At 41.8% G+C, this 15,397-nt stretch overlaps 1 protein-coding gene across 2 annotated transcripts in view; it reads left to right on the top strand.

Moving 5' to 3' along the window:
• ADGRD1 (adhesion G protein-coupled receptor D1) overlaps nucleotides 1-15,397 on the top strand; it is a 1,069,475-nt gene that overhangs the window by 197,207 nt on the left and 856,871 nt on the right. For both annotated transcript variants that reach the window (XM_075341810.1, XM_075341809.1), the window contains one exon: nucleotides 6,532-6,639. In XM_075341810.1, the coding sequence (XP_075197925.1) occupies nucleotides 6,532-6,639 (108 nt within the window). The remainder of the gene's footprint in view (nucleotides 1-6,531; nucleotides 6,640-15,397) is intronic.

The raw sequence follows: 15,397 nt of genomic DNA, 5'->3' as shown, positions 1-15,397 counted from the left end.
CTTCACCACCATCACCGGGCTCCCGGGGCAAAAACCCCCTACCCATGGAGGGGTTAAAACACCTTGCTGCCATAACACCGCCACCCGGCGTCCCCAACAGCAGCGGTGGTACCCTATCTTACTATGCACTGTGGGTGGCGTCACAAACTTTCCTAATCCCGTGTACAGTTAGGTCCAGAAATATTTGGACAGTGAGACAAGTTTTGTTATTTTAGCTGTTTACAAAAACATGTTCAGAAATACAATTATATATATAATATGGGCTGAAAGTGCACACTCCCAGCTGCAATATGAGAGTTTTCACATCCAAATCGGAGAAAGGGTTTAGGAATCATAGCTCTGTAATGCATAGCCTCCTCTTTTTAAAGGGACCAAAAGTACAAAAGGACAAGGGACTCTAAGGGCTGCAATTAACTCTGAAGGCGTCTCCCTCGTTAACCTGTAATCAATGAAGTAGTTTAAAGGTCTGGGGTTGATTACAGGTGTGGGGTTTTGCATTTGGAAGCTGTTGCTGTGACCAGACAACATGCGGTCTAAGGAACTCTCAATTGAGGTGAAGCAGAACATCCTGAGGCTGAAAAAAAAGAAAAAATCCATCAGAGAGATAGCAGACATGCTTGAAGTAGCAAAATCAACAGTCGGGTACATTCTGAGAAAAAAGGAATTGACTGGTGAGCTTGGGAACTCAAAAAGGCCTGGGCGTCCACGGATGACAACAGTGGTGGATGATCGCCGCATACTTTCTTTGGTGAAGAAGAACCCGTTCACAACATCAACTGAAGTCCAGAACACTCTCAGTGAAGTAGGTGTATCTGTCTCTAAGTCAACAGTAAAGAGAAGACTCCATGAAAGTAAATACAAAGGGTTCACATCTAGATGCAAACCATTCGTCAATTCCAAAAATAGACAGGCCAGAGTTAAATTTGCTGAAAAACACCTCATGAAGCCAGCTCAGTTCTGGAAAAGTATTCTATGGACAGATGAGACAAAGATCAACCTGTACCAGAATGATGGGAAGAAAAAAGTTTGGAGAAGAAAGGGAACGGCACATGATCCAAGGCACACCACATCCTCTGTAAAACATGGTGGAGGCAACGTGATGGCATGGGCATGCATGGCTTTCAATGGCACTGGGTCACTTGTGTTTATTGATGACATAACAGCAGACAAGAGTAGCCGGATGAATTCTGAAGTGTACCGGGATATACTTTCAGCCCAGATTCAGCCAAATGCCGCAAAGTTGATCGGACGGCGCTTCATAGTACAGATGGACAATGACCCCAAGCATACAGCCAAAGCTACCCAGGAGGTCATGAGTGCAAAAAAGTGGAACATTCTGCAATGGCCAAGTCAATCACCAGATCTTAACCCAATTGAGCATGCATTTCACTTGCTCAAATCCAGACTTAAGATGGAAAGACCCACAAACAAGCAAGACCTGAAGGCTGTGGCTGTAAAGGCCTGGCAAAGCATTAAGAAGGAGGAAACCCAGCGTTTGGTGATGTCCATGGGTTCCAGACTTAAGGCAGTGATTGCTTCCAAAGGATTCGCAACAAAATATTGAAAATAAAAATATTTTGTTTGGGTTTGGTTTATTTGTCCAATTACTTTTGACCTCCTAAAATGTGGAGTGTTTGTAAAGAAATGTGTACAATTCCTACAATTTCTATCAGATATTTTTGTTCAAACCTTCAAATTAAACGTTACAATCTGCACTTGAATTCTGTTGTAGAGATTTCATTTCAAATCCAATGTGGTGGCATGCAGAACCCAACTCGCGAAAATTGTGTCACTGTCCAAATATTTCTGGACCTAACTGTATATACTCCCCCACTCCTTTTTGATTCGAGTGTCCGCGTGGACCCCCCAGGTCCGGAGACCCCTCGAGCCACCACGGCTCCGGATCCGAGCGGCTCGGCTGCTGCTACTGGGGCGGTACACATTACTACTCATAGATGTTACCAACATGCTGGTGGGGGCCCCTGTCCAAATTTTGCACCAGGGACCATAGCACTCTAAGGGGCACTTTGCACACTGCGACATCGCAGGTGCGATGTTGGTGGGGTCAAATTGAAAATGACGCACTTCCGGCATCGCATGCGACGTCGCAGTGTGTAAAGCCTGGATGATACGATTAACGAGCGCAAAAGCGTCGTAATCGTATCATCGGTACAGCGTCGGCGTAATCCATAATTACGCTGACGCCATGGTCCGATGTTGTTCCTCGCTCCCGCGGCAGCACACATCGCTGTGTGTGAAGTCGCAGGAGCGAGGAACGTCTCCTACCGGCCTCACTGCGGCTTATGTAGGATATGCGGAAGGAAGGAGGTGGGCAGGATGTTTACATCCTGCTCATCTCCGCCCCTCCGCTCTGATTGGCCGCCTACCGTGTGACGTCGCAGTGACGCCGCACGACCCGCCCCCTTAACAAGGAGGCGGGTCGCCGGCCACAGGGACGTCGCACGGCAGGTGAGTGTGTGTGTGAAGCTGGCGTAGCGATAACTTTCGCTACGCCAGCTATCACCACATATCGCTGCTACGACGGGGGCGGGCACTATCGCACTCGGCATCGCAGCATCAGCCTGCGATGTCGTAGTGTGCAAAGCCCGCCTAAGTTATGCCACTGAATATGAACACAGGTCACATCTAGAAGGTCATGCAAAGCTGAAGATCAAAATCATTAGTTCATTGCTCATCTGAAGAACATTCTTCCTGTGTGAACAGACTATTAAATGAATGACGATTGCTAAATGAAATGTTTGCCGGTTGGTGGTTGCTTAACGTTAGGTGGTATAAACCCACCTTAACATTCCCACTCTTATTATCAAAGCTTAGCTAATCTTTTAGACATTCGTCAATCAATAAGCTTTTTAAATTGTTATCAATTGTCAGAAGCAAAATTGTGAATACAGCTCAGGAGAATAATACTGGTTGAGATAAGGAATGAGATGCGTAGACAAGGCTTCTCAAGTTATACTTAGATTAGATCTATGTTTAAACTCTAAAATATTGTTTAAAGGTCACATCTCTATTAAATGCATTATTCTTTATGGTTTGCAGCAATAGATTCGTAGCAGATATCTGAAAATCCACTCCGCAGGTCTGAATGGGGTTATTTCAGCATTTGTGTGGATTCAGATTAACGACATACTAAAATCAATTTCTGCAGGAAATCTGTCTTGTGTGAATATAGCCTTAGGCCTCTCAATTTTGATATAAAGTTGAAATATTGTTTTTTTTTACTGGAAACCAGGGAAAAATATCTTGTAAACAATCATGTAGAACGCTGCTGTGAACACTTTCTCCAGAGTTAGCGTTTCATCCTGTTTTACCACAAGAATTCCCATTATCATTATTTCATTAAAATGAATGTTTCATGTGAAGTTATATATGGCAGTATTCCAGGGCTGGATATATGCATAGCAACATCTCTTTTGAAGTGTAATATATATCCGAAGTGATGTTTGATGTAGGGACAAGCGGTATGCATGTCTATGTCATTCACAGTTCTGCCGTTGTGTGGGAAAATGGAGATGCTGGAAGATAACATGGACTTTGCTATTGCTAGTCATTTGCTATTCTGCAAAAGAAAAGTAACGTTAGTTAAGTTAAATTAGCTCTGGGGTGTGTTAGTTCTCATTGAAGAGATCTGAGTGGTGTATGGAAACTTGCTGGCAAAGCTCCATGAGAAAGAGAGTATGCAAATTAGCCCTTCTCCATACAGAGGAAAACTCTCTGATATTACCAAACTGGCCAATCTGTAGTCAGCTGTTTCCAAGCCCTTTCCTGTACTGTAACTATAGTCGATGCAGAAGTGACTGTCAAACCGTGTCGCACAAAGTCAGTAACCCCCGTCACACGTACTTACCTCCCAAACGACCTTGTTGTGGGCGGTGAACATCCACTTCCTGAAAAGGGAGGGACATTCAGCGTCACAGCGACGTCACACAGCGGCCGGCCAATAGAAGCGGAGGGGCGGAGATGAGCGGGACGTAAACATCCCGCCCACCTCCTTCCTTCCGCATTGCCGACGGGACGCAGGTAAGCTGCAGTTCATCGATCCCGGGGTGTCACATGGAGCGATGTGTGCTGCCATGGGAACAATGAACAACCGGATGTTGGATTTTTAGAAAATGAGCGACGTGTCAACGAGCAACGATGAAGTGAGTATTTTTGCTCATTCACACTCGCTCGTAGCTGTCACACGCTACGATATGTCAAACGATGCCGGATGTGCGTCACTTATGACGTAACCCCGATGACATTATCGTTTGATATATCGTAGCGTGTAAAGCCCGCTTAAGCTATGAGGCCACTATTCTACTACTATGCCGATTATTGAAGGGCTGCTGACTCGCCCCAGGGCTATGGGGTACTCGGTCCCGGGCTGTATATTTACGGGGACAGTTCACTGGGTGGCCGTGACCCTGGGGGTCGCTTTTAAAAGGGGTATTTACAGGAGATTAGTAACAAAGTTTTTATCATGACGCTACTTGCGGAATGTGGCTAGGTAGATGGAGTCGCCGCTGCAGAATCTCTCACTGCTGGGGCTGACGTTAATGGCAGCCTGGATGTTGGGCCCTCCGCAAGTAGGGCCGGAGACCCAGTGGGTAGGTGATGGAGTTAGGCATGGAAAGAAGGTAGGCCACACAAGGGATTGTAGTCTAACTTGTTCCTTTTACTCACACAGTTGTTATGCTGGTAACCTGAAGAGGGCTGGTCCTCACCACTGGATCCCTTCATCCCAGTGCCAGTGTGGTAACCTGGTGGCTTCTTTCCCCTCTACCTGTCTCTAGTTGGTGGGTCCCCGTGGCTTGGAGCATCTGGGGGTCCTCTCCTGGTAGTCCTTCAGTCTTTAGTCAAGAAGGCGGGCAGGTTGAACCCCGTAGGGTCGGTGTTCCGTTCCGGTCCCTGGTTCTCCCATCACTGCTGGTGCCCCCGGACTTTACGGTCAGTGAGGTCCTGGATGATCCCCTCACTGTGCAGATTTTATCAGGTGTGCCTGGAGCATTTGCCTGACCTAGGGCTCTGTACCCCGTCGGTGCTATGGTTCCCGAGAGTTCTCCACTGTACTCCTTCGGCAACCACATGCCTGCAGCCTCCCAGGTCACTGTTACGCACTCCCATCAGTACGGTTACGTCCGTCTCCTTTCACTTCCACTTACTGACTGTCTGACCCCTCCTCCCTGGTTGTCGTCTAGTGGACTGGATTGGCTCCACCCCGAGATGGCTATCCATTGGGTCCAACCCTAGTCTGTCACCAGTCCTTGGGGAAGGGAAAAACAGGAATTATATATGTGTTTTGGTGTTACTGTCACTGGTCTTCCGGGTTCCTGGGGGTAGGCCCTACATCTTTGACAGGATGCAGTACCTTATAGCTCCTGATGGCTTCAGGGGCGCTACACTCCCGGTGAGAGTAAGGAATATATTCCCCCGACTCCTGCGAGCGGAATATATCTAATCTTCCCCTAGTCTCAATGGTTGCCCTACAATTATGCTTGGCATAAACTCACTTCCACCAAACGATTACGATAACTATTAAGCCGACCTCACAGACATGGGATTCAGGAATCGAGATACAAGAAACAGCTCAAGATTAAATTATATATTTAATCGCCTTAAGAGCACACTAGATACTACAATATGTACATGATGAAATTTACAGAATATATATATCAGAATACATTTTACAGGTAAGATGTGGTCACAAACAGACAGATCGAGCAGTTACCTTATGCATCTGGCCACAGTGGGGGCGCTGTTAGACCAGGGTTTCATGGACTTCCTCACATGTGTTTAGTATGCATGACTTTTCAAAATGCTTTAATGCAGTTTTTCACACCAGTGTCAGGCAGCTCGGCCATCAATGGGTGGAGTGAGGAGGAGCTGGAATTCCAGTAGAGGAATAATAGCAGTGTTTCTTATGCTGCCATTAATAAGATGCTATATGTAAGATTTAGGGGTGCTTTGAACCCATTAAGTTGCACAGTCTTCTCAATGAATTCGGCACATCTTATTCCTGCATATCTCTCATGAAGGCCGGTGTTTGAAACTCGAGTCTTAATGAAAGGATGCCATAATGCCTGAAGCTCAATAGCTGAAGGCTTCGATATATAAAAAGATGGCCAGAAGTGAAAATAAGATTTGTGGTAATGCAGCATGTCTTCAGAACCAGAACAATGGCTGTCTTTTGAACAAAGTTCTGCATGAATTTTATCAAGCTTTATTGGATATTGAGCTATTGTGCTGTTTTCCTTGTAGCTCTCAGGCGCAGGTTTGCGGTGCTGACACACATATATTCTTTAGTCTTTCTAGGTCAGAACATCGATGTAACATAGCGTGCTTATAAAAGCTTCTTATGTCAGGATAGATAGGCGTTAATTTACTGCATGGAAGCAATTGTTCTAACTAATAATGTTATTACTGTAATGTCAAAAAGTGTTTAGAGACATTTTCTCCATACTTGAACATTTCAGTTTGTCACATATCAGTGCAAATAGGATTTATGGTCCCTTTCTGTGATTCTTTCAGATTATGCCATGGTGAAGGTGCCTCAGATGTTGAGTTTGCCTCACTACCGGTTTCCATCTGAAGGGCATTCTTACATCTCTGTTCCCGGAGAAGCATTTATGAGCAAATGTAAGTTCAGGTTACCCTGCTCTCTTGTTATAAGAATGTCTCCTAACTGCTGGTGATATTGGTAGAGAAAAAGATTGCTAAGTAATAAATAGAAATCTGTTTTCAGAAACTGCAATGCACTAGTAAATGGAGTGATGTCCCTTTATGAGCCTTTTCACATGTCAGCATTTTTCTCTTTAGATTTTATTATAGTCCAGAAGTTGACAATTTTACGGCACATGTTCAATTACATCAAGCTGTAGAGTCCATACAGTCATTACATGGTAACCCCATTGGCCTTAATTGTACACATCAATCTTCGCATTATAGATGTTTAAGCCCGTGTCCATAATGAACCCAGTGACATGCTATAAGCGTGCTTTGGATCTAATCAGCTTAAATCAACCTGTGTTTACAGGGCATAACAATATACTGCCACTCATGGTCACTGTCTGTCTTTCTTTTTGCACACACTTGGGATCATGTATAACATTAACTGCATGAGAAACAATAGTGCTTTTAATGACAACAAATCAGGTGAATATCTTGATTGGGTATAACTCAATAAGTTATTTATTTTCCACCATCATGTGCAGGAAATAAGCAGCGCAAATCAGTCATCTTAAATATAGTGCTGATTGCCGCGGCCCCTGCATTGGTTGCGATCGTTACTGGGTCCACATGCCTGCGAGCGGCATGAAGTAGCCTGAGGGTCTGCATGTGGCCCACAGACCGCGTGTTTGAGACCCCTGCCCTAAACAATTGTAGAAATTCCAGTAACTCCTTAGGCTGACGGGTACTTTACTGGCACTGAACTTTGCTTTATATGATCTGCGGTTATAGGTAACAATGCTCCTGACAGTGAATTAAAGGTAAATGCTGCTAAAGTACCCAAATGACAGGTGGCCCTAAACAGTTAGTAGGAAAATGGCCCAGGGGGCATGTGCCATTCTGCTCCCCTGTTCAGTCCAACCCTAAATGGGGCTGATTTTCTAAGGTACATGCACTAGAAATTAGTCTTACTTTGTGGACAAAAAATGTCTTTCATACTTTGCACCTCATCTATTACATGTTTTTGACATGTAGTAGATACATTGTAGACATGATTGATGAAGGAGCATGGAAAGTGGACAGAGAGAGACCAAAAATTGCGATTCGATGTTGTACTAAAAATTGTAAGTTTGTGAAATAGACTAAGCCAACTAACAAATGGTATAAATGTAGACTAGGCAGTCTAAAGATGTGCCTGACTTATTAACCAGCTGTGACAGTTGTTGGATGTTAACCCACTGTGCCACGGGCTGAGCTTATCATGAAGGGGCATAACTAAGTGGCTACATGGTTTTTGCTAGAGACTCTGATGCTGAGGATAGGCTTGAGTCGTAGGTAAAAGCCAGGAGTTACTCCAGGGCAGTCACAAGGACTGTAACCTCTGACTGGAGGGTCAGGGTGCATGACGTACAAGGCAAAACCCAGAGACATGGATAGACAGTACAAAGACAGGACAAACAGCACAGATACAGGAAACATAGAAGAGGACAGGAGAGGAGAGGTCAGGACAAATGAGAGCCAAGCCATGAGAGGTCAGGATAAACAAGAGGTAAGCGAGAGATTTCTTCAGCTCACCTGCTGCCCGGGCTGCTGGTCCTTGCGGGTGCCTGGAATCTACCGGTAAGTCCCAGCCGGTTAGAAGTAATGGAAAGAAGGGAAAAAGATCCGGCACAACCTCTTCTAAGATAAAATCATCCAAATTTTTTTTTTTGAGTATTAAAAAAGTTCCATCTGTGAAACCGAAAGAGGTGTTACTCCATGGAAACTTAACGCGTTTCGGACTTCCACATTAAAACAAAAAAGAGTCCTTAATCATAAGTAATCCATGTATACCATATGGCTACTAAAATAGACTAGTTCACTAGGTGGACACAAAGGGAAGGCTGGCTATCCCTATTTGCACACATCTGTCAATGGGTGTTATCCAACACACATAATTACAAGCAAGAAATTGACCAGGTAACATGCCATAATAAACCAAAATTACATGCATGCATATCAAAATGAACATACACACCCTTAATGTTGGTAAAATTATTCCAATAGATCTTAATGTTCTAAAAAATATATAAATAAAAATATATATATATATATATGTACATACATTCTGATATAGAAAACTGCCCATATATGAGTATATAAGCGTATAGGCAGAAATGTATAGAAAGACATATGTATATAAAGAAAACCTCCGATTGTAAATATGCAATATTCAAAACCATCCGGGGATCATACAAAAATGCTCATCCAAAAAAGAGAGAATGTCCGGCCAGAAAAAATGTGTATGTCCAGATATACATGCATGTTCAAATGCCTATGTGAAAAAAATTTCCTTTCTTTTACTGAAATAAATAACGGCAGAAGAGGTTGTGCCGGATCTTTTTCCTTTCTTTCCATTACCAAACAAGAGGTAAGCCAGGGCAAAATACTGGAGAGACAAAACAGACAAAGCCCTGAGGAGATTAGACAAAGACCTTACTTTAGATCAGGCACCTGCGTGGAGGAAGATGCTGCCGGATATACCAAATGCTGGAAGGGGACAGGTTGGGGAATAAACACTCTGCAGGACACAATGAATATAAACTCCTGCAGAATCTGGCTGTACCTAGCTATAGCCAGGAGGAGACTCTCCAGCAATAGGAGGATGCAGCAGAGCTGGGAAAGTTGTATAAGAAAGCTCAACAAGCTGGTCAGGCCCAGGATGGTGCCTGTTGTGAGTATGATGGCCGCAAACCAGCTGTGCTGTGACACCAGATTTTGTCACTTTGATAAACGTGGCATATTTAACACTCTCTAGTCTGTTTGCGCTGTCTAAAGGCCCTCATACTCATTAGACTAACTACTAACACCTAATGATATTAGCGGGCTCAGGAGACAGTCTAAGGTGCTTGGGAACCTTACCACTTTCCCGAAAAAGATGATGTCGGGGAGATACGATCCGTCATGCTCGATTTTAGACTGCTAATCATTTTACTTTACTGACATAAACCACCGCCATAAGAGTCTGACATGGATATCTGCCGGAAGAAAGATCAGTTGAACCAACAGCTGTTGTGTATTGGGACCCAAAAGTTAGACAGTTTCAATAAATCTGCTCCATTGTGTACCGAAGATGTGCAATAATGGTGGTGATTAGGTGTCAATGACAAAATGCCCTCAAGTATTGAGATAAAATAAAAAAGAGGGTGGTGCCTTGTGTAATATTCTTAAGTGTCTGCTCCATCTTGAGAACTGCCAACAGGATGTACACATGCAAGTAATATGTTTAAAAGAAGTATGTGACTGTATCCCACAAAGTGGAAATAATAGAGCACTCAGAAGAGGTTGCACAGTGTTCTGGGGTTGATCCGATGCCACAGCGTTGGGGGATGATTTTCACAAATGGAACAGTAGGTAAGTATGCAGAAAAAAATTACATCTTAGGTGCTGTCTATTCATCAGGAAGAATGTCATTGATAAAAAAAATTATGTAATTATAGGTTTTTTTTATGTAAAATCAGTGAGGTGTTTGGGGGAAATATTTTCTCTCATAAGACGGAAAAGTATACAAACTAGAGTTCAGTCCAATGAAAATATGTTTCACTAAAATCTGCCACTTGGACAAGAAAAGAGAAACCATAGTTAAATAACTTTTCCTCATCGATAAAGTTCTTTCTCAGAAATTTGGCAGTAACTAAAGTGTAATTTTTCCTGCATACTTAGCAAATGTCCTCAAGAGGAGCACCATGGACCCAGCATTCTTAGAAATATAGAATGTTGGCTGTATTCCCAGCTGGTGAGCATCTCTATCCAGGATAGATGGTCTACAGAGATAAATGAATCTCCCGAAATTAACATTGGGTAGATTCACTTGATTTGGCCAGCAGTGTAAATATGGTACACGTAGATTTGGTTTGAAATAGAAGTGCCCCAAGTCCTGAAAACATTTATGATGCTCCGAGGGCTCACCAGATCCCAAGAGCATGCTAAGCAGCGGCAAGGGAAGGAGTAAAAAACTAAAAGATCCAACTCAATTGCCCTACGTCCCCCTCACCTACCCTGCCCTTGAGCTCAGAACATGTGAGTGGGAGCTCTAGGACAGGTGAGTATAAAATTTAAATATTTTTAATCCCTCCTTGGCCTTCAAAAGAATCCAGCAAGATAGCAGTTGTTTGGTCATTATTTGCCTAATAATTATTGCCAGAAACCATAAATTTGTCAAAGCACATAACAAATTTAGTACATTGCAAAACAATTCACTCAGCTTTAGTGGTCTACATTGTTAACCTATGGTAAAACCACCCCAGTCTATCATGCAGAATTTTTTTTATTTATTCTCAAGAGACTATAGGGTGGGATTGGTCTTCTAGATTAATGCATTTGCTACCAAGCAACACAAGCATGGAGATGGGTATCTCTCCATAGATGAAACCAAACTTCAGCACATATAGAGGTTAAAGATGCCATTCTAGACCACTTCTCACGTTTCTTATTTATAGGACAATTTCAGACGAATCATGAAAATTATTAACCCCATGTCTAAAGCGAGAATATTAATTTCCGCTCGCTAAGTCCCTATAAAACCTTTTCCCCACTAACTCTTTTAAACTTGATTCCAGTCATTATGGGTTTCACTCACCCTCTCGGCAGTATCTGGGCCCAGTTATAGGTCACCACTCTTCTCAGAAGTCTTTGGAAGTCTACAGATTTTAGATACCAGTTATCATCTAAGCTTTATCTAAACTCTTTGGGTCAATTATGTTTCAGTTATACTACAGATTCCCATCTAAAATATTGTAAATGAAGGAAGCACTGTGGTCTTTTTTGTTTTTTTTGTGTGTTTTAATGTAAAATACTTCAACTACATCCAAATCTGAATTTTATATTAAATGAGGGCTTTGAGGAAATAGCTTACAAAGCACTAAGATCATGTACAGTACTGTAAATATATGCAACTTCAGAGAAAAGTGGTCTTTTATCTGTGAAGGAATTCATTTGATCAGAGGCCAATTGCCTTTAAAGGCCTCTGTCACCACATATGAAGTATCTAAAATATTAATATGGGCATATACATAATAGGCTGCTGAAAAAAAATCATACCTGTATGTTTCATATAAGATGCTTTATTGTGGATAAATACATTTTTATTATTATATGTAAATGAGTTTTTCCAGGATATGGGCAGGACATTACCCAGAAGATGGCACTGCCTCCTCACTTCATTATCATATGTATCTCCTCACATCAGTGTCACTCTCTACCTGTAATGTCTGGTGCTTTTCTGGAAATCTTGTACCTGTGCATTCCATCTCCCATCATTCCTCCTCAGTTTTTCCAACCCATAGACTTCATGTTCCTTCTGCACAGGTCTCAGTGAGTCACTAGTGCTTCCGCTCCCAGTGTTCTCCAGGGCGTATAATCCTTGCACTACACAAATATCAGTGACTCACTGGCACTTTTTCACAAGGAACGTGAAGCCCATGCCAACATAAGGAGGGAACACTGAGGAGAAATGACGGGAGATGGAATGCGCAGGAGTAAGGGGTACTTTGCACGTTGCGACATCGCTACTACGATATCGTCGGGGTCAAATGGAAAGTGACGCACATCCGGCGCCAGTAACGATGTCGCAACGTGTAAAGCCTAGATGCGCTTATAAACGATCGCAAAAGCGTCGTAAATCGGCGATCTGTGTAGCGTCGATCAATTCCATAATGTCAGTATGATGTTGTTCCTCGTTCCTGCGGCAGGACACATTGCTGTGTGTGAAGCCGCAGGAGCAAGGAACATCTCCTACCTGCATCCACTAGCTATGCTGAAGGAATGAGGTGGGCGGGATGTTTACGTCCCACTCATCTCTGCCCCTCCGCTTCTATTGGCCGCCTGCCGTGTGACATCGCTATGACGCCACATGACCCGCCCCCTTAGGAAGGAGGCGAGTCGCTGGCCAGAGCGATGTCGCAGGGCAGGTAAGTGCGTGTGAAGCTGCCGTAGCGATAATGTTCGCTATGGCATCTATCACAAGATATCGCATGTGCGACGGGAGCGGGTACTATCGCGCTTGGCATCGCTAGCATCGGCTAGCAATGTAGCAGCGTGCAAAGTACCCCTTAGAGTTATCCTGACAAGCACTTAACATCACAGGAAGAAAGCGACACTGATGGGAGGGGATGTATATGATAATGAAGTTATGAGGCAGAAGTATTACATGATATTGAAGTGAGGGTGCCCATGGCCTGGAAGTGCTCATTTACATAAAAGTGATAAAAGCTATTTATGCACAACAATGCATCTAATATGATGACTTTTTCAACCTGCTTATCCATATTAATTCTTTAGATACATCAAATGTGGTGACCGATTCCATTCAATATACTCTCTATGTCTTATACATTGCTCATTTTATATGCACCATTTTTTTTTAAGTAAACAAAGAAAATTACCAAGTAAGTGCTGCTAAGAACAGTTCTACTTTTTCATATGTATGGCACATTTTATATAAAAATATTTTAGAGTAGGACTGCCCCAAAGAGATTTGCTGTGACGTGGCGGGGTAGCTCAAGAAATTGCAATTTTTTGCCAAAAATCTCAAATTTTAATAAAAAGTACAGTTTGGAATTTTTAGCGCTGTAGTGCACATTTAGTGCTGGCTTTCTTGTTTTTTCTTTATTTTTTTTTAAATAGTGGGTCTTATTTTCTGGAAATAAAAGTTAAATAGTTTTCTAATTTTTTAATAAAAAATTTTTGTACTTTTTTAGTAAAATCCATATGTCTTGTAATTTAAACAAGTGTCCTACTTTACGTCTCAGTACATTGTGTGATAATGTGCTGCTTCCCAGCAGTAAAAAAGCAATTTAAATAATTTATATCTCCTTGTGTCTTAGCACTAGATATATCTTTTTCAAACCCAACCTTTTCTTCATCATAAGGTCAATGAACTTGTTGAAGGAAAAACTGACTTATTTTTTTTTACTTTTCTTTAAATCATAGCATGGCTTGTAGGGCACGGTAGCTATGATATATTTAAAGTAAGGTGTCATTAAGTTTGCATTTTCTGTTATCTCTCCCTGATTAATGATAGTTCTCTAACACTTTGTGAACTTAAAGCTTGTCATCCCAAATCATGAGACAGCTTCTATGTACAAGTGAAGGGATAGATTTGTTAGTGGTGTAAAGGGAAAACTGCAGCATAGCTCCTTCTCAGTTGTGCTATTAATTTATATGGTGATGCGGATGTAGAATTCAATAAGAGCATGTTGTTTGGCTGATCAAAAACTTGTATTATACTTTATTATTTAGTGTGTTAACCAGACTAGTAAAAAAAGGAATTGACACAGGTTAAAGAACTGTATATAGAGATTTATCATTAAGAGGACTTATAAGTGTTTAAAAATAAAATTGTGATAAATATCTTGTAAAAATCCATGTGCTCCCCTGATCCTGCCTCTTTTTCCATTTTGAGTTGTGCCACTTATTTGAAGAGATACAGATTCATTGTATTTGCAGCACAGTTTGTGAAATCTCAGCTTGGAGTCTAGATGGGCATTTCTTCAGAGTTTTTTTCTGGGGGGCGGGCACTTTCACCTCTCTATTCTAGATGCAGCCAATCACAGTTCAGCAGTCTAACAATTTCAGATGCTGCTCAACTGTGATTGGCAGTGTCTGGGAGGGAGGTGTGAAAGTGCACGCCCCCCAGAGAAGACTCTAGAAACTCCCAGTTGGACTGCAAAGAAGAAATTTCACATAGTGAGCTGTAGAAAAAAACACAAATTTGAATATCACTGCGATGGAGTTATACTGCACAAAATTTAAAAGAGAGACAGAATCAGTAGAGCTCAGGGATTTTTTTTCTTTCTTACAAGGTATTTAATTTTTTTTTTTGAGCAAGTGACAGGTCCTCTTTAACACTCCTGGGTCGTAATTTGTAAAGTATTATCTGTAACAGGACCCTCCCTTGTCTTGTTATATGGCAGAAGGGCTTTTAGACCCCCCTCAGTCATCAGACTGCCCTCAGATGATACTGCTACTAAACCTATGCACATCTAACTTTATACTAAACTAGAGATAATAAGGATTCTATGCATATGAATTGACAAGACACACAAGAAGTACGGTACATATACTTATAAGGGTGACAATTAAGTTTTGTTTGCTTTTATAAAAACAAATTTTATTATAGCATCAATCATGAAAACAGGCAGTGAGTGGTCAGTGTTCATATGACTCACATTATTGAACCAATGAAGTCATAAAACATAGGGTTTTGATAAAAAAAAGTGTTACTAAGTAACCAACGTTATTTATATGTACCATTACTTTTTAGTTATTTGTTTTTACAGCAGGGTATGTGTTAATTTTGTTTCTATCTTAGGAATTGTCTGTTAAATGGCCACAGAGTGATCATATTTCTATGCAGGACTTGTATACCAACTTATACACTTACTCATTTCTTCGATTTTCCCTTGATAACATTCTACATAGAAGGGAAGAGGGACGAGCTCTGCCTTTATCTCCTCTCCCGTATATTTTATATGGTTTCTTATTTTCACATGTACTAATGATTTATAAAATTAAAATGATACTAGTTAAGTATTGTTTGCCTTTTAATAAATTTCATACAAATACCTCCAACTTCACTTTTCAAGTTAACTAATATGAAATATGCTTATCTTAATAAATGTGGGTGATATCAACTTCATGTGTACTACTGATTTTAAAAATAAATATTTTATTGATGGTCACTCTTTAA

The sequence above is a fragment of the Anomaloglossus baeobatrachus genome, chromosome 1 (genome assembly GCF_048569485.1).
Source record: "Anomaloglossus baeobatrachus isolate aAnoBae1 chromosome 1, aAnoBae1.hap1, whole genome shotgun sequence".
NCBI lineage: Eukaryota > Metazoa > Chordata > Amphibia > Anura > Aromobatidae > Anomaloglossus > Anomaloglossus baeobatrachus.
This window is presented reverse-complemented; position numbering and strand designations above follow the sequence as displayed.